At 43.4% G+C, this 18841-nt stretch overlaps 1 protein-coding gene across 10 annotated transcripts in view; it reads left to right on the forward strand.

Annotated features, from left to right (window-relative positions):
• The window catches only part of LOC127362760 (diacylglycerol kinase delta), a 31344-nt gene extending 15872 nt beyond the window's left edge, over window positions 1-15472 (forward strand). For 7 of the 10 annotated variants that reach the window (XM_051398894.1, XM_051398899.1, XM_051398901.1 and 4 more), the window contains 22 exons: window positions 96-204; window positions 307-446; window positions 1045-1129; window positions 1214-1308; window positions 1617-1716; window positions 2132-2441; window positions 3298-3459; window positions 3815-3943; window positions 4075-4168; window positions 4327-4437; window positions 4839-4935; window positions 5042-5149; window positions 6010-6123; window positions 6287-6421; window positions 6553-6725; window positions 8447-8558; window positions 9031-9123; window positions 9636-9755; window positions 11202-11319; window positions 11440-11570; window positions 11691-11790; window positions 14079-15472. In XM_051398894.1, the coding sequence (XP_051254854.1) occupies window positions 96-204; window positions 307-446; window positions 1045-1129; window positions 1214-1308; window positions 1617-1716; window positions 2132-2441; window positions 3298-3459; window positions 3815-3943; window positions 4075-4168; window positions 4327-4437; window positions 4839-4935; window positions 5042-5149; window positions 6010-6123; window positions 6287-6421; window positions 6553-6725; window positions 8447-8558; window positions 9031-9123; window positions 9636-9755; window positions 11202-11319; window positions 11440-11570; window positions 11691-11780 (2626 nt within the window). In that variant the 3' untranslated portion in view covers window positions 11781-11790; window positions 14079-15472. The remainder of the gene's footprint in view (window positions 1-95; window positions 205-306; window positions 447-1044; window positions 1130-1213; window positions 1309-1616; window positions 1717-2131; window positions 2442-3297; window positions 3460-3814; window positions 3944-4074; window positions 4169-4326; window positions 4438-4838; window positions 4936-5041; window positions 5150-6009; window positions 6124-6286; window positions 6422-6552; window positions 6726-8446; window positions 8559-9030; window positions 9124-9635; window positions 9756-11201; window positions 11320-11439; window positions 11571-11690; window positions 11791-14078) is intronic. The other 3 variants (XM_051398896.1, XM_051398895.1, XM_051398897.1) reach the window with 3 other exon arrangements.
• Window positions 15473-18841: the final 3369 nt, after the last annotated feature.

Raw genomic sequence — 18841 nt, forward strand, 5'->3', positions numbered from 1 at the left:
AGCAACACAAACACAGAGAGAGAGAGAGAGAGAGAGAGAGAGAGAGACAGGTGGAGGAGAACAGGTGGTTAATAATCTGTCTGTCTGTCTGTCAGTCTGCGTCTGTTCCAGAAGTTTGATACCTTCAGGATCCTGGTGTGTGGAGGAGACGGCAGCGTCGGCTGGGTTCTGTCTGAGATCGATGCTCTGACGCTGCACAAACAGGTACACACACACACACACACACACACACACACACACAGAGGTAGATGATGTAATAAACAGGTGTTGACGGTGGTGTTGTTGTTGTTGTTGATGATGATGCAGTGTCAGCTGGGAGTTCTTCCTCTGGGGACGGGGAACGATCTGGCTCGGGTTCTGGGGTGGGGTTCTGCCTGTGACGACGACACTCAGCTGCCTCAGATACTGGAGAAACTGGAGAGAGCCAGCACCAAGATGTTAGACAGGTAACTGCTGTTAGACAGGTAAATGTTAGACAGGTAACTACTGTTAGACAGGTAACAACTGTTAGACAGGTAACTACTGTTAGACAGGTAACAACTGTTAGACAGGTAACTACTGTTAGACAGGTAAATGTTAGACAGGTAACAACTGTTAGACAGGTAACAACTGTTAGACAGGTAACAACTGTTAGACAGGTAATTACTGTTAGACAGGTAATTACTGTTAGACAGGTAACTACTGTTAGACAGGTAACAACTGTTAGACAGGTAACTGCTGTTAGACAGGTAACTACTGTTAGACAGGTAATTACTGTTAGACAGGTAACAACTGTTAGACAGGTAACTACTGTTAGACAGGTAACAACTGTTAGACAGGTAACTACTGTTAGACAGGTAACAACTGTTAGACAGGTAACAACTGTTAGACAGGTAATTACTGTTAGACAGGTAACTACTGTTAGACAGGTAACAACTGTTAGACAGGTAACTGCTGTTAGACAGGTAACTGCTGTTAGACAGGTAACGATACAGCCAATAAGAGCAGACAGGAAGCAGAGATAGTTACTATGGTAACGGAAGCTCTTCTGTCTTCCTGCTGCAGATGGAGCATCATGGTCTATGAGACCAAGTTTCCACGGCAACACTCCGCGTCCACTGTCACCGAGGACTGCAGCGACGACTCTGAGGTAACAGGAAATGACATCACTTCTTGCTGTTCCTAACATTTAAGTATGAGGTCAGTTCCTGTACTCTGTTTGTGTCTGATCCAGGTTCAGCAGATTCTGACCTATGAGGACTCGGTGGCTGCTCACCTGTCCAAGATCCTGACCTCAGACCAGCACTCTGTCGTCATCTCGTCCGCCAAGTACGTCCCTCTGTCTGATCCTGGTCCAGGTCTTTGTAGTGAACTGTGGACCTGTGCGATCCTGGTCCAGGTCTTTGTAGTGAACTGTGGTCCTGTGTGATCCTGGTCCAGGTCTTTGTAGTGAACTGTGGTCCTGTTCGATCCTGGTCCAGGTCTTTGTAGTGAACTGTGGTCCTGTGTGATCCTGGTCCAGGTCTTTGTAGTGAACTGTGGTCCTGTTCGATCCTGGTCCAGGTCTTTGTAGTGAACTGTGGTCCTGTGTGATCCTGGTCCAGGTCTTTGTAGTGAACTGTGGTCCTGTGTTTCAGGGTCTTGTGTGAGACGGTGAAGGACTTTGTGGCCCGGGTCGGTAAAGCCTATGAGAAGAACACGGAGAGTTCGGAGGAGTCAGAGGCCATGGCCAAGAAGGTAAAGCTCCTCAGGATCAAAGCATCATGGGAGTTGTAGTGGGATAGATGTGTCCTTCAATGTGGTCTAATGAGTCCCAGACCACCTCAGGAAGTGATCTGATCACAGTGAGTCTCTGTGGTGGTTCACACTGTATTTAGAGCTGATCTCTGTGATCAATCACTCTGTTAATACCTGGAAACAGACACAATGTGTGTACCTCTTTAACGAGCAGTCTGTTAACGAGCAGTCCTCTCTCTCTCTCTTTCGCTCGCTCGCTCTCTCTCTCTCTCTCTCTCTCTCTCTCTCTCTCTCGCTCTCTCTCTCTCTCTCTCTCTCTCTCTCGCTCTCTCTCTCTCTCTCGCTCTCTCTCGCTCGCTCTCTCTGCTCTCTCTCTCTCGCTCTCTCTCGCTCTCTCTCTCTCTCGCTCTCTCAGTGTGGTGTGTTGAAGGAGAAACTGGACTCTCTGCTGAAGACTCTGAATGAGGAGTCTCAGGCCTCCACTGTGCCCCCGCCGGCTCCTCCCCCCACCATCGCGGAGGAGCAGGAGGAGAACGAGGGAGTCGTTCTGCCTCCTCCTCTTCATCATCCTCCTCCTCCTCCTCCTCCTCACACCCCCTGCTCCCCGCGGACCAACGCCTCCTCCTCTGCAGCAGCCGCCATCTTTAAACCTCGAGAGCAGCTCATGCTGCGAGCCAACAGCCTGAAGAAAGCCATCAGACAGATCATCGAACACACTGAGAAAGGTAAGACAGGTAGAGAGTGAGACCGGTCATCGAACACATGAGAAAGGTACGACAGGTAGAGAGTGAGACCGGTCATCAGACACACAGAGAAAGGTACGACAGGTAGAGAGTGAGACAGGTCACCCGTGAGACAGGCAGACAGTCATTGTTGAAGTATCCAGTATTGATCATTGAAGATCAATACGTGATTGCAGTAGAAGGGAACATTACTCTCTCTCTCTCTCTCTCTCTCTCTCTCTCTCTCTCTCTCTCTCTCTCACCCCAACTGGTCGAGACAGACGACCACCCACCTAGAGCCGGAGGATCTGTCCTAGGTTTCTGCCTTTTAACAGGCAGTTTTTCCTTGCCCTTGTCTCCAAGGTCTTGCTCATGGTGGTACTGTTGGGTCTCTGTAAATAATGTTATAAAGAGTTCGGTCTAGACCTGCTCTATTTGAAAAGTGTCTAATTGGCGCTATACAAATAAAATTGAATTGAATTGAATTGAATTGAATTAAAGCTCCAGTTTGTGGGATTTGCTTGTTAAAGATCGAAACTCGTTTCATCATAAACGGCATCCAGTGTTTGTCCGTTCTGGGCCACTGTAGAAACAGTTCAATATGGGGGTTCAATATGGCGGACTCCGCCAGAGGAGGACCCGCTGCCTCTGTAGATGAAAACGTCTCAAAGTAACAATAACACAACAATCTTATTTTCAGCTGATTGTTATTTAATTATAATTATTATATTGATGTGACTCTGGAGCTTTAAGGAAAGGGGCATTGTGGGTAATCCAGAGTGCCATCTAGTGTCATCAATTATGATATAGATACATTGATTATATTGATATATTGATGGTATTGATTATGTGTTTCCAGCGGTGGATGAGCAGAATGCTCAGACTCAGCAGCAGCTGTTCTCTCTGAGTCGGGCTGAGGAAGTGGAGGGTCTGGTGGAGGAGGAAGAGGAGGAGGATGTGGAGGAGGATAAAATGTCTCTCCAGTCGTCGTACAGCGCCAGACACCGCAACGCTCGCAGAGGTCAGTTATACTAATAATACTACTACTGGTAACACCACAGCGCTTGCAGAGGTCAGTTATACTAATAATACTACTACTGGTAACACCACAGCGCTTGCAGAGGTCAGTTATACTAATAATACTACTACTGGTAACACCACAGCGCTTGCAGAGGTCAGTTATACTAATAATACTACTAGCACTGCTCTCTCTCTCTCCATTCATTGTCTACCTGGCTCGCCCAGCGCTGCTCTGCCTGTATTGAACAAAAAGTTCCAGCCCATATCCAGAGCTATCAGTCTCAGTATGATCAGGACTAACACCTGGAGCTGCTCATACAGCTGTTGTCTGTCACTGTCTGCCTGTCTGTCTGCAGTCAGTAAGACGCCCTGTGAGAAGCTCATCAGTAAAGGCAGCCTGTCGCTGGGCAGCTCTGCATCACTTCCTGTTCAGACAGGAAGTAGGGAGAACATGCCCATGCTCAACACGAAGATCCTCTATCCAGGTAAGAAGCTCTGAGTTCAGACAGGAAGTTAATGTCACCATGACAACAGTCTGATGTTTACCTGTGTGTGTGTGTGTGTGTGTGTGTGTGTGTGTGTGTGTGTGTGTGTGTGTGTGTGTGCGTGCGCGCAGGTCTCAGAGGAATCTCAGGTTCTCTCTCCAGCAGCTCTGTGATCAGTCGGCTGCTGGTCAACGCCGACCCGTTCAGCTGTGACCCTGACAACATGTGAGTCTGTCTGTCTGTCTGTCTGTCTGTTATCACAACATTAAACCATCAGACAGTTTCAGTCCTCAGAGGTTTTTACACTCTGGTGTGTGTGTGTGTGCGTGCGTGTGTGTGTGTGTGTGTGTGTGTGTGTGTGTGTGTGTGTCTGTGTGGTACAGGGACTGTTACACTGAGAAATGTGTGATGAACAACTACTTTGGAATTGGACTGGACGCTAAAATCTCTCTGGACTTCAACAACAAGAGAGACGAACATCCAGAGAAGTGCAGGTAACAAAATAAAACTTTATTTAAAACTTTATTTAAAGGACCAGGGTGTAGGATTTAGTGCCATCTAGAGGTGAGATTGCAACCCCCTCGCCCTCTGTGAGTGAGGGAGATGGTGGGAACCTGCAGCAGTTGTTGGTTGCTGTGTGGGCGATCAACGGCGCTGATGATGGCTGTGGCAGCGTGCATTCGCTGCAACGCACCTGTTTTTTTGGGGCCGTGTCCAAGCTGCGTAAAAAAATATATACAAATTATTCTAAAACGTATTTTTAATGCAGTGGTCAGGTGACACAGAGAGAGCACGAGGTCACTGATCTGTGTCTGAGCTGGTGGTGTGTGACCGAGGAACCATTCAGTTGTTGTTAATGTCTTTAATCTGAACATCTGGACTGATGTGTGCTCAGGAGTCGCACTAAGAACTTGATGTGGTACGGTGTCCTGGGAACCAAAGAGCTTCTGCACAGAACCTACAAGAACCTGGAGCAGAGGGTTCTACTGGAGGTGAGACTGGTTCTGCTGGTTTTAGACCAGTTACACAGTAACTTCTACCAACATAGTATACAGAGTTAAAGAGCCACTGACTGATCTGAGATCTGCTCCTCTGCAGTGTGACGGGCGGCCGATCCCTCTGCCCAGTCTGCAAGGCATCGCTGTGCTCAACATCCCCAGCTACGCAGGAGGAACCAACTTCTGGGGAGGAACCAAAGAGGACGACGTGAGTCCGTTTATTTCCATTCATAAATGTTACTGGTTGTCCTTCTGCTACGTCGGTTGCTCTGCTCTAACACTCTGGTTCTATAAATACACACACTGTATCTTCAGTATGCTTCATACTCTATTGATCAATAACAGCTGATCAACTGATCAATGAAACCAAACAGTGAACTCAATCACTGCAGGAAGTTTGATTATTTCCTGTGAATATTGATCACAGATGAGTTTTCCTGATATATTGATCCATTCTCCGTCTGTATTTTTATCATTCAGACTTAATATTCTTCTTTCTTTTTTTTCTTCTTTTTTTCAAGTTATTTTTTTGGCCTTTTATTGCCTTTATTGGATAGTGACAGACGAAGACAGACAGGAAAGTGGGGCAGAGAGAGAGGGGATGACACGCAGCAAAGGGCCACTGGTGCAGCTGCTGCAGCACCTCTGAGAGACATGGGTCGCCAGCTCTACCGACTGAGCTAAGCGGGCGCCCAATATTCTTCTTTCTGACAGATTCACTGTTTATTCTCATTGATCGATCAGCTGTTTGCTTTCTGATGCAGGACGAGGCAGTTGATCAATAATACTAATAATATACACTGTGATCAATAATACTAATATACACTGTGATCAATAATAATATACACTGTGATCAGTAATAATAATAATATACACTGTGATCACATGGTCTAATCTTTAATAGTGAATATAAGATATAGTGACATAAACAACCACTGTCAGGTGGTGAGTGATGTCACCTCTGTCTGACTTTCCATCTGTCTGTCTGTCTGTCCATCTGTCTGTCTGTCTGTCCGTCCATCTGTCTGTCTGTCCATCTGTCTGACTGTCCATCTGTCTGTCTCTCAGACGTTCACGGCTCCGTCCTTTGACGATAAGATCCTGGAGGTGGTGGCGGTGTTCGGCAGCATGCAGATGGCCGTGTCCCGAGTCATCAACCTGCAGCACCACCGCATCGCACAGGTACCTGAGCCAGAGTCTGTGCCGTAGTGATCGGCACCACGGTAACCAAGTCTGGCCCACACGGCGAGCAGGGCTCAGCTGTCAATCATGATGACAACCCCCTTTTTATGCCTTCCAATAACGAGAGCTAATGGATGTGTGTCTGACTCTGTGTGTGTGTCAGTGTCGGACAGTGAAGATCACCATCCTGGGGGACGAGGGGGTCCCAGTGCAGGTGGACGGGGAGGCCTGGGTCCAACCTCCAGGTTACATCAAGATCATCCACAAGAACCGAACCCAGACCCTCACCAGGGACCGAGTAAGTACCCACCCAGACCTTCCTCTCGGGCTCCCTGTGTGCTGCTCTGATCTGATGGAAGTAATCAATTACAATAATTGGTGTGTGTGTGTGTGTGTGTGTGTGTGTGTGTGTGTGTGTGTGTGTTTGAGGCGTTTGAGAGCACTCTGAAATCGTGGGAGGACAAACAGAAGTGTGAGTTTCCTCGGACCCCCCCACCTCAGGTCCCGCAGGCCCCCCTATCCTCGCAGCCAGAGATTGTCTCTGAGGAAGAGGCGTCACTCATCAGCGAGTTGGGTCAGGCAGCAGGAGCTCTCATACACAGGTAACAATAATCAATATTGTGATTGATCACTGATTGATATTTGAATCATCCTGATAAAAGACATCACAAAATGTAACATTTATTAATGAAATACAAAGACACTCAAATGTTCATATTCAGTCAGTTAATCCACAGAAATGAGTTATTTGTTCATATTGACGATCAGTGTAAACAAATAATAACGAGAATATATATATAGGTATATCTATATCTATATCTAGATATAGATACCACCCAAAACCGCTCATAAGTGAATACAAGAGATATCGGTCAAAAAAACATACTGAAGAAGAGAAAAATGAAGAGTGAAGATTGAAATGAACAGATTCCAGATGCAGTGTGGCACAAAGATGTCAGGAGGATTCACACATCATCTATTTGTCAGAGACATACAGTTGTACAATGATTTCACTGCTCAAAGGTTAGTCCAAAATCAGACCAGAGTTAAACCCTACTTGCAATAGATATAAGCAAGCTCCTGCAACTCTATTACACACGTTTTGGACATTCCAAGATTACACCATTTCTGGCAGTCAATGTTCAACTCTCTAAAATATGAATGCAGCCAATAGATCCATCCGCTCTTACTGCTCTATTTGGTGTCACTCTGCAGTGAATCTAAGTAAATGTAAGTCCAATGTGGTGGCCTTTTGTACACTACTGGCCAGACGACTGATTCTGTTCAGATGGAAAGACCCTCTTCCTCCTTCGTACTCCCACTGGATTAAGGAGACTATGCAATATTTAAAGCTAGAAGAAATAAGATACTCTCTACAAGGGTCTGTTTTGAAATTCTATGTAACCTGGCAGCCCTTCTTGACATTTGTGGATCAAATGGAAGCAGAAAACGTAACCCTGTGAACCTCTTACTATATGTTCTTTTTTGTCCCTGCTATATTTATTTACATGACGCACCTTATCAACAAGTACACAAAATGACTGTCTTTGATTTCGTGGTACAGGTCTGGTGGGTGGGAGGGTGGGGGGTAGTGATTAGGGATTAGTCATGTTTGTATTATCTTTGTATTTTGCATATTGTGAAAATCATAAATAAAAACAAAAATTAATGAAGACTGAAGATAACTGTGATGTGTGTAACATCACACACAGAGTGCTATAGATGCAGGGCAGAGGTCAGTGCTGTAGATATAAGGCAGAGGTCCCTACAGTCTGTCTGATTAATATAATAGTAAAAAATAATTATATTATCATTAGCTATATTTCATACATTTTACTGAAGTCCAATAATCTGACACTAATTGTCTTTGACAGTGTGAGTCCATTTGACAATAAGTTACAAAGGTCAGTGCTGTAGATACAGGGCAGCGGTCAGTGCTGTAGATACAGGGCAGAGGTCAGTACTGTTTATTTGATTGTTATAATATATATATATATATATATATATATATATATACAATATATATTGTTTGTATTGATTGTGATTGCTGCACATTAACTTCACTCTCAAATGTAGCTAGCTAGCTAAGGATTGATGTAGATTAGTTAGCTAGCATTGTGCTGACATTTATTTAAGATGTGTCTTTTATCTTTTAACCATCTTCAAAATGTGGTTGTCTTTCTAACATAGATTAGCCTAGCATAGCATTTCTATCCAGTTACAATGTGTTGATATTGCTGCTGTATTAATAAATATAATCAATATGATTTTATAATTATAGGAGCTCTGGATGTAACAGGTGGAAACTCTTTTTGTGTTTCAGTATTCGTGAAGTCGCTCAGTCTCACCACAGTCTGGAACAGGAACTGGCCCACGCTGTCAACGCCAGCTCAAAGGCTATGGACGTGGTCTACGCCAACTCCAAGAGCTCAGGGGTACTTAACATAACTTCCTGGTCTCTATGTCCTGGTCTCTATGTCCTGGTCTCTACTGTCCTGGTCTCTATGTCCTGGTCTCTACTGTCCTGGTCTCTATGTCCTGGTCTCTACTGTCCTGGTCTCTACTGTCCTGGTCTCTATGTCCTGGTCTCTACTGTCCTGGTCTCTATGTCCTGGTCTCTATGTCCTGGTCTCTACTGTCCTGGTCTCTATGTCCTGGTCTCTATGTCCTGGTCTCTATGTCCTGGTCTCTACTGTCGTGGTCTCTATGTCCTGGTCTCTATGTCCTGGTCTCTACTGTCGTGGTCTCTACTGTCCTGGTCTCTACTGTCCTGGTCTCTACTGTCCTGGTCTCTATGTCCTGGTCTCTACTGTCCTGGTCTATACTGTCTGTGTTTAGTATTATTTGAATAGTGGATGTAATTTGTGTACTGAACCTGTCTCTCTCCCACCCTGTCTGTCTGCCCAGGCCTTGAGCTGCAGTGTTGTCCTTCAGATGGTCGTTAATGTCAAAGCGTTACTCAGTGAGACAGAGCTCCTGCTGGCTGGAAAGATGTCCATGGTAAATCTTTCTTTTATATCGCATCATACAGAAGTTTATTTCTGTGTTTATGTGTCAAGAAAACACTGAACTCCTCAAAGGTTATAAATATATAAATATATAAATGTATATAAATATGTAAATGTATATAAATGTGTAAATGTATATAAATATATATAATATATAATATTGCCACTGGGTGTAGATGGGAGATGGACTGCACTTGTATAGTTTCTTTTCTAGTCTTCCAACCACTTAAAGATACTTCGTCATGCGGGTCAAACCAACAAATATTTGTGAAAAGAGTTTTAACAATAAACATTAACAACTAACGTGCAGTCAGAGTTCCACTGACAGTACAGACAGGTTGTTATTGTCAGTGTCTGACAGCATTATGGAAAGGACCCCTACAGAGACCTTTAATCACAAACAGCCCTAATATCACTATCACTCTCCACCAGACTCCAGAGACAAAAACAGTCCTTGTCTTGATATGTGTGTGTGTGTGTGTGTGTGTGTGTGTGTGTGCGCAGCAGCTAGATCCTCCTCAGCAGGAGCAGCTGAATGCAGCTCTGAGTTCTGTGGCTCAGCAGCTCCGTCGGCTGGCCGATGTGTCCTGGTTGTGTCCCGTCATCGACCCCTCAGACCACGAGGTAAACCACAAAGATATTCTTCTACCAGTACCGCTGCTTCTACCAGTACCGTCAGAACCGCTGCTTCTACAAGTACCGTCAGAACCGCTACTACTACCAGTACCGCTGCTTCTACCAGTACCGTCAGTACTATTACTACTACCAGTACCGCTGCTTCTAACAGTACCATCAGTACCGCTGCTTCTAACAGTACCGTCAGTACCACTGCTTCTAACAGTACCGCTGCTTCTAACAGTACTGTCAGTACCGCTGCTTCTACCAGTACCGTCAGTACCACTACTACTACCAGTACCGCTGCTTCTAACAGTACCATCAGTACCGCTGCTTCTAACAGTACCGTCAGTACCACTGCTTCTAACAGTACCGCTGCTTCTAACAGTACCGTCAGTACCGCTGCTTCTACCAGTACCGTCAGTACCACTACTACTACCAGTACCGCTGCTTCTAACAGTACCATCAGTACCGCTGCTTCTAACAGTACCCTCAGTACCACTGCTTCTACTAGTACCGCTGCTTCTACCAGTACCGTCAGTACTATTACTACTACCAGTACCGCTGCTTCTAACAGTACCATCAGTACCGCTGCTTCTAACAGTACCGTCAGTACCACTGCCTCTACCAGTACCGCTGCTTCTACTAGTACCGTCAGTACCGCTACTACTACCAGTACCGCTGCTTCTAACAGTACCGTCAGTACCACTGCCTCTACCAGTACCGCTGCTTCTACATACTACTACTACCAGTACCGCTGCTTCTAACAGTACCGTCAGTACCACTGCTTCTACCAGTACCGCTGCTTCTACCAGTACCGTCAGTACTGCTACTACTACCAGTACCGCTACTACTACCAGTACCGCTACTTCTATCAGTACCGCTCCTTCTAACAGTACCGTCAGTACCGCTGCTTCTAACAGTACCGCTGCTTCTACCAGTACCGTCAATTCCCCTACTACTACCAGTACCGCTACTTCTACCAGTACCGCTCCTTCTAACAGTACCGTCAGTACCACTGCTTCTAACAGTACCGCTGCTTCTATCAGTACCGTCAGTACCGCTACTTCTACCAGTACCGCTACTTCTACCAGTACCACTCCTTCTAACAGTCCCGTCTGTACCGCTGCTTCTACCAGTACCGTCAGTACCGCTACTACTACCAGTAAAGCTCCTTCTAACAGTACTGTCAGTAATGCTGCTTCTACCGGTACCGCTGCTTCTACCAGTACCACTCCTTCTAACAGTACCGTCAGTACCGCTGCTTCTACCAGTACCATCAGTACCGCTACTACTACCAGTACCGCTCCTTCTACCAGTACCGTCAGTACCGCTGCTTCTACCAGCGGTACAGTAATACTGTCAGTACTGGTACATAAATACTACTAACACACTGTCTGTCTGTCCACCCATCCACCTGTCTGTCTGTCTGTCTGTCTGTCCGTCCGTCCTCAGGGTCCTCTCACAGATTTCTCAAAGCGAAGTCGGAGCGCGAAATTCCGTCTTGTCCCGAAGTTCAAGAAAGACAAAAACAACAAGAATAAAGAGACCTGTGCTACTCTCTCTCTGCCAGGTGAGCTGTCTGTCTGTCTGTCTGTCTGTCTGTCTCTCTCCTCCTCTGATGTTGCTCTTTCCTGTATTGGGTTATTTCTCCACTTCCTGTCTCTGATCCACTTCCTGTTGGTGTCTTCAGTTCACCAGTGGGGGACGGAGGAGGTGGGGGCATGGCTGGACTTTCTCTGTCTCACTGAATATAAGGACATCTTTATCGGACACGATGTCCGCGGAGCTGAGCTCATCCACCTGGAGAGGAGGGACCTGAAGGTAACACCGCTAGCTCTGATGCTAACTGCTAACTGTTAACCGCTAACTGCTAACTGTTAACCAGCTGCTTGGAGGATGAACTGCATTAATCTGTCTGTCTGTCTGTCTGTCTGTGTTCAGGACCTGGGGGTGACCAAGGTGGGTCACATGAAGAGGATCCTTCAGGGCATCAGAGAGCTGAACAGGAACAGCAGCGCCAGCGAGGCCTGACTGCAGCCAGGTGAGCCCGTCATAGCCCCTCATTAAATCAATATTAAAGCAATATTAGATCAATATTAAAGCAATATTAAATCAATATTAGAGCTATATTAAATCAATATTAAATCAATATTAGAGCAATATTAAACCAATATTGAATCAATATTAGAGCTATATTAAATCAATATTAAATCAGTATTAAATCAATATTAGAGCAATATTAAATCAATATTAGAGCTATATTAAATCAATATTAAATCAATATTAGAGCAATATTAAATCAATATAAGAGCAATATTAGATCAATAAAATTGTATCAGTCGTATTTATTATGGTTCTACATAATCTCTGTTTGTAGCTCATTTACATTCAGTCACTGTTAGAATAACGAGGATGGAACTGATGACAGTCGCTTTTTGAAGTTTCTGATTCAATTAAATTTTATTTGTATAGCGCCAATTCATAACAGAAGTTATCTCAGGACACTTTTCAAATAGAGCAGGTCTAGACCGAACTCTTTAAAACATTAATTACAGAGACCCAACAGTACCACCATGAGCAAGACCTTGGAGACAAGGGCAAGGAAAAACTGCCTGTTAAAAGGCAGAAACCTAGGACAGACCCTTCGGCTCTAGGTGGGTGGTCGTCTGTCTCGACCAGTTGGGGTGAGAGAGAGAGAGAGAGAGGGAGAGAGAGAGAGAGAGACAGACAGACAGACAGACAGACAGACAGACAGACAGGTGCACAGCAACAACAGTATTGGCAATGGCAATCTAGCAGGACCATGGCAGGAGGCTCCACCAGGATCGACAAGAACCTGCGAGACGAGAAAGCACAAGAACTCCGGGGAAGAAGTGAAGTTAGTAACATGCATTAATGGGACATGAATGAGTGCAGAAAGAGAGAGGAAGAGAGGAGCTCAGTGCATCATGGGAAATCCCCCGATAGTCTAGGCCTATAGCAGCATAACTAAGGGATGGTTCAGGACTCACCTGATCCAGCTCTAACTATAAGCTTTATCAAAGAGGAATGTCTTAAGCCTACTCTTGAATGTGGAGAGGGTGTCTGCCTCCCGAACCACAACTGGAAGCTGGTTCCACAGGAGAGGAGCTTGGTAACTGAAGGCTCTGGCTCCTGTTCTACTTTTAGAGACTATAGGAACCACAAGTAGCCCAGCATTCAGAGAACGTAGTGTTCTAGTGGGGTAATAGGGTACTATGAGCTCTTTAAGATATGAAGGGGCCTGACCATGAAGAGCTTTATAGGTGAGGAGGAGGAGGATTTTAAATTCAATTCTAAATTTTACAGGGAGCCAGTGCAGAGAAGCTAGTACAGGAGAGATGTGATCTCTTTTTCTAGTTCCTGTCAGTACTCGTGCTGCAGCGTTCTGAATTAATTGGAGCGTTTTAATGCACTTATTGGGGCAACCTGATAATAAAGAGTTGCAGTAATCCAGCCTTGAAGTAACAAATGCATGGATTAGTTTTTCTGCATCTGTCTGTGATAGGATGTGTCTAATTTTTGTAATATTACGTAAATGAAAGAAGGTGGTCCTAGAGGTCTGCTTTATGTGGGAGTTAAATGACAAATCCTGATCAAAGATAACTCCAAGATTCCTGACAGTGGTGCTAGAGGCCAAGGTAATGCCATCTATAGTAACTATATCTTTAGACAGTGAGTCTCTAAGGTTTTTGGGGCCAAGAAGAATTTCGTTTTTTTCTGAGTTTAACATCAGAAAATTGCAGCTCATCCAGGATTTTATGTCCTTAAGACATGTTTGTAATTTAGATAATTGATTAATTTCATTGGGTTTGATTGATAGATATAACTGCGTATCATCTGCATAACAGTGAAAGTTAATGGAGTGATTCCTAATAATGTTGCCTAAAGGGAGCATATATAAAGTAAATAGTATTGGTCCAAGTACAGAACCTTGTGGAACTCCATGACTAACAGTAGTATTTATTGAAGATTCATCGTTAACATGTACAAACTGCGAACGATCTGATAAATATGACGTAAACCAGCTTAGTGCGGTTCCTTTAATGCCAATTTGATGCTCAAGTCTCTGTAAAAGAATATTATGGTCAATGGTGTCAAATGCAGCACTAAGATCTAATAATACAAGTACAGAGACAAGTCCATTGTCAGAAGCAATCAGAAGGTCATTATTAACTTTAACCAGAGCTGTCTCTGTGCTGTGATGGACTCTAAATCCTGACTGAATTTTGAACGTTGTTGTTGTTGTTGATGTTGACATTGTTGTTGTTGTTGTTGAGGTTGATGTTTTTGTTGTTGTTGTTGTTGCAGCTGTCTGCTCTCCTCTTTCCTCTGCTACCATCAACCGCCTCAACTACCTGACTTCTGACCTCTGACCTTTGACCCTGAACCAGCAGGTCCAGGACCAGGACTCACCCTCCTCAAGGTGACACACAGACCGCCTGAAGAACCAATCAGAGGATCCATTAGTGCCTTGTCCTCTCACCCACCGACCAATCAGAGGCAACCATAAGGGCTGCACCAGAGCCATGCACACAGCGAGCTGAGGCGGTCTGAAGCCAGACTGCGGAGACCACCAAAGGCCATCATGTGATCTACCTGCCACTAACCCGGCTCACCTGAGCAGCCAACCAATCCCTGATCGGTTGGACCAGGATGCAGCAGAACCCTTTAAACCTTCAGACTCCATAAACCTTTTTAGAACCGTTTTATGAACCTGAGGGGGGACCGGTGAGTCCAGATCAGACTGATACAGTTTTGTACTGAGATAATATTTATTAGAGTCCAGCAAACGTCACTGACGAGGGGACGCTGGGAGAGACCAGATCCTGGTCTGACGAAGACTCTGACAGTCGGATCAGTGGATGAAGACGAGCTGCGTTTCCTGTCTGATGTTCTGTTTGTGCCGTCCATCCTTCCGTCAGCCGAGGGTCCAGTTCTGTTTCAGGGACCAAACTGAACACATTGATTAGTGACCTTTGTGTTCATATATCACACCTGGAGCCTTAAATGAACCTTCAGTGACCGCTGATCAATCAATCAATCAATCAATCAATCAATCAATCAATCAATCAGTTTATAAAAGAACCTGCTTCTGTTTCATATCATCCCTCATTTCATCTGTCTTTACATTTAAGTAATAGACCAAATGATTAATAATGTAAAGCTTCTATAAGTAACTGACAGCGCCACCAGTGGCCGTTCACTGACCTGCAGTCAGCTAACCGTTAGCTTTGTACCGCTACAACATTTATTGTTGGCTAACACATAAGTTAGCATCAAGGATTATATTAGCTTCCCAGCTTACATTAGCCAGCTAACATACCCACTCAGATAGCATTCTGCTAGCGATAATGTTAGCAAGCAAGTAAGCTAACGTTAGCCAGCTAAAAGCACAATATGACAATCTATCCTCCCTTCATCAGCACACACTGTCTAAAGATTGATCTGTGATTGATTATTGATCAGCTGAGATGAAGTGAAACAGGAAGTTGTACTTTACTGTTTACATGATTTAGTTTCAGAAGCTAACAGACACAAACTTTATCAGAGGATGCCTTAAAGTGTCTGTCAGCTTCTTCACTGTCAATAAATATTGTTATTGATTATTGATCTGTAATCGGACAAAGCCTCTCAATGACTCCGTGTTAATATGATGTAACAGAAAGACGCTCGCTGTAATAAAGCCTGTTGTGTTCGCTGCCTGTCGCTTTATCTGTGTCCACTTTCTGCTGTTTCCTGATAAATGATCTATATTCCAACTCCATTATTTATATTAGGAGTTAATGTACAGGTTTTACTGACCATATGGATCTAGATCTGGTCTTGGTTCAGATCTCTTCAACCAACAGGGAACCGGTTCTGTACCCGGTCAAACACCCAGTTTAGAACCTGAAGTCGGTTCCAAACTGGAACCAGAACATATCAGTTGTTGTTGTTGGGAACCAGCGGCGCCCTCTGCTGGTGACGTTGATTACAGTGGTTCCACTCTATAGTGGGTAGATCCATACAGTACATACAGTGTGTGTGTCATCTTTTTAAGATGTATATTATAATTAATTATGAATTCATCAATTTTAAATACATTGATTATACATAATAATTACACGTACAATACATCTTAATTGTTGGGTCCATTACCATCATTTGAAAGAGAAAGATTTCAGCAGCTACCTAATATATATACTCTATATAATGTTATAAGGAGTTCGGTCTAGACCTGCTCTATTTGAAAAAATTTATTTGCATAGCGCCAATTCATAACAGAAGTTCTCTCAGGACACTTAAAATAGAGCAGGTCTAGACTGAACTCTTTCTAACATTATTTACAGAAATCCAACAGTACCACCATGAGCAAGCACTTGGCGACAAGGGCAAGGAAAAACTGCCTGTTAAAAGGCAGAAACCTATGACAGTGCTTCCTGATAATAAAGAGTTGCAGTAATCCAGCCTTGAAGTAACAAATGCATGGATTAGTTTTTCTGCATCTGTCTGTGTTAGGATGTGTCTAATTTTTGTAATATTACGTAAATGAAAGAAGGTGGTCCTGGAGGTTTGTTTTATGTGGGAATTAAATGACAAATCCTGATCAAAGATAACTCCAAGATTCCTGACAGTGGTGCTAGAGGCCAAGGTAATGCCATCTAGAGTAACTATATCTTAAGACAGTGAGTCTCTAAGGTTTTTGGGGCCAAGTACAAGAATTTCGTTTTTTTCTGAGTTTAGCATCAGAAAATTGCAGGTCATCCAGGATTTTATGTCCTTAAGATATGTTTGTAATTTAGATAATTGATTAATTTAATCGGGCTTGAAGCAATCAGAAGGTCATTATTAACTTTAACCAGAGCTGTCTCTGTGCTATGATGGACTCTAAATCCTGACTAAAGATCCTCAAATAAACTATTGTTTTGTAGAAAGTCACACAACTCTTTGGCATCTACCTTCTCCAGAATCTTAGAGAGGAAGGGGAGGTTAGAAATCGGTCTATAGTTGGCTAAAACCCCTGGGTCAAGAGTGGGCTTTTAAGAAGGGGTTTAATTACAGCTACTTTAAAGGACTGTGGTACATATCCTGATAATAAAGAAAGATTAATCATATCCAGTAAAGAAGTGCCAATTAAGGGAACAACTTCTTTAAGCAGCCTAGTTGGGATCGGGTCTAATAGACAGGTTGATGGCTTCAATGAAGAAATGATTGAAGTTAACTGATGAAGATCGATAGAAAAACAGTCTAAAAATATATCTGAGTCTACATTAGTAGAAATCCCTGAACTTGGAGAGCCACTGATAACTGTTGATGGCAGTTGGTGATTAATTTTCTCTCTAATAGTAATAATTTTATTATAGAAGAAGCTCATGAAGTCATTGCTACTTAAGTTTATGGGGATATGTGGCTCGATAGAGCTGTGACTCTGTCAGCCTGGCTACAGTGCTGAAGAGGAACCTAGGGTTATTCTTATTTTCTTCTATTAGTGCTGAGTAATAGGCTCCTCTGGCATTACGGAGGACCTTTCTATAAATTTTAAGATTATCTTGCCAAATTGAGCGATATTCTAATAATTTAGAAGAGCGCCATTTCCTTTCAGATTTCCTAGCTATTTGCTTTAACTGGCGGGTTTGGTGGTTGTACCACGGTGCTAGTCTCCTATGTTTCAATAATTTCCTTTTTATAGGAGCGATAGAGTCTAATGTTGATCGTAGTGAGCCTGCAGCACTATCGACAAGATTATCAATTTCAGAGGGACTAAAGTCGTTATAGGACTCTGTTAAATTCAGACATGGCATTGAATTAAACACTGAAGGAATCTCCTCCTTAAATTTAGCTACAGCACTATCAGATAGACATCTGCTGTAGGAAGTTTTGCCTAATGGCTTATAATCTAATAGTATAAATTCAAAAGTTATTAAATAATGGTCAGATAGGAAAGGATTATGTGGGAAGACTATTAAATGTTCAATATCAATGCCATATGATAGAACAAGATCAAGAGTGTGATTAAAAAAATGAGTTGGTTTATTTACACTCTGACAGAAGCCAATTGAGTCTATTAATGATATAAATGTGTTACTAAGGCTGTCATTGTTCCTCCATTCATCCACATGAATATTAAAATCACCTACAAAAGCAAAAAAATAACCTACACCCCTTCTTAAAAAGCCCACTCTTGACCCAGGGGTTTTAGCCATCTATAGACCGATTTCTAACCTCCCCTTCCTCTCTAAGATTCTGGAGAAAGTAGTCGCCAAAGAGTTGTGTGACTTTCTACATAACAATAGTTTATTTGAGGATTTTCAGTCAGGATTTAGAGTTCATCATAGCACAGAGACAGCTCTGGTTAAAGTTAATAATGACCTTCTGATTGCTTCTGACAATGGACTTGTCTCTGTACTTGTATTATTAGATCTTAGTGCTGCATTTGACACCATTGACCATAATATTCTTTTACAGAGACTTGAGCATCAAATTGACATTAAAGGAACCGCACTAAGCTGGTTTAAGTCATATTTATCAGATCGCTCGTAGTTTGTACATGTTAACGATGAATCTTCAATAAGTACTACAGTTAGTCATGCAGTTCCACAAGGTTCTGTACTTGGACCAATACTATTTACTTTATATATGCTCCCTTTAGGCAACATTATTAGGACTCACTCCATTAACTTTCACTATTATGCAGATGATACGCAGTTATATCTATCAATCAAGCCCGATGAAATTAATCAATTATCTTAATTACAAACATGTCTTAAGGACATAAAATCCTGGATGACCTGCAATTTTCTGATGTTAAATTCTTGTTCTTGGCCCCAAAAACCTTAGAGACTCACTGTCTCTAGATGGCATTAACTTGGCCTCTAGCACCACTGTCAGGAATCTTGGAGTTATCTTTGATCAGGATTTGTCATTTAACTCCCACATAAAGCAGACCTCTAGGACCACCTTCTTTCATTTACGTAATATTACAAAAATTAGACACATCCTATCACAGACAGATGCAGAAAAACTAATCCATGCATTTGTTACTTCAAGGCTGGATTACTGCAACTCTTTATTATCAGGTTGCCCCAATAAGT

This window comes from Dicentrarchus labrax, unplaced genomic scaffold (genome assembly GCF_905237075.1).
Source record: "Dicentrarchus labrax unplaced genomic scaffold, dlabrax2021, whole genome shotgun sequence".
Taxonomy (NCBI): Eukaryota; Metazoa; Chordata; class Actinopteri; family Moronidae; genus Dicentrarchus; species Dicentrarchus labrax.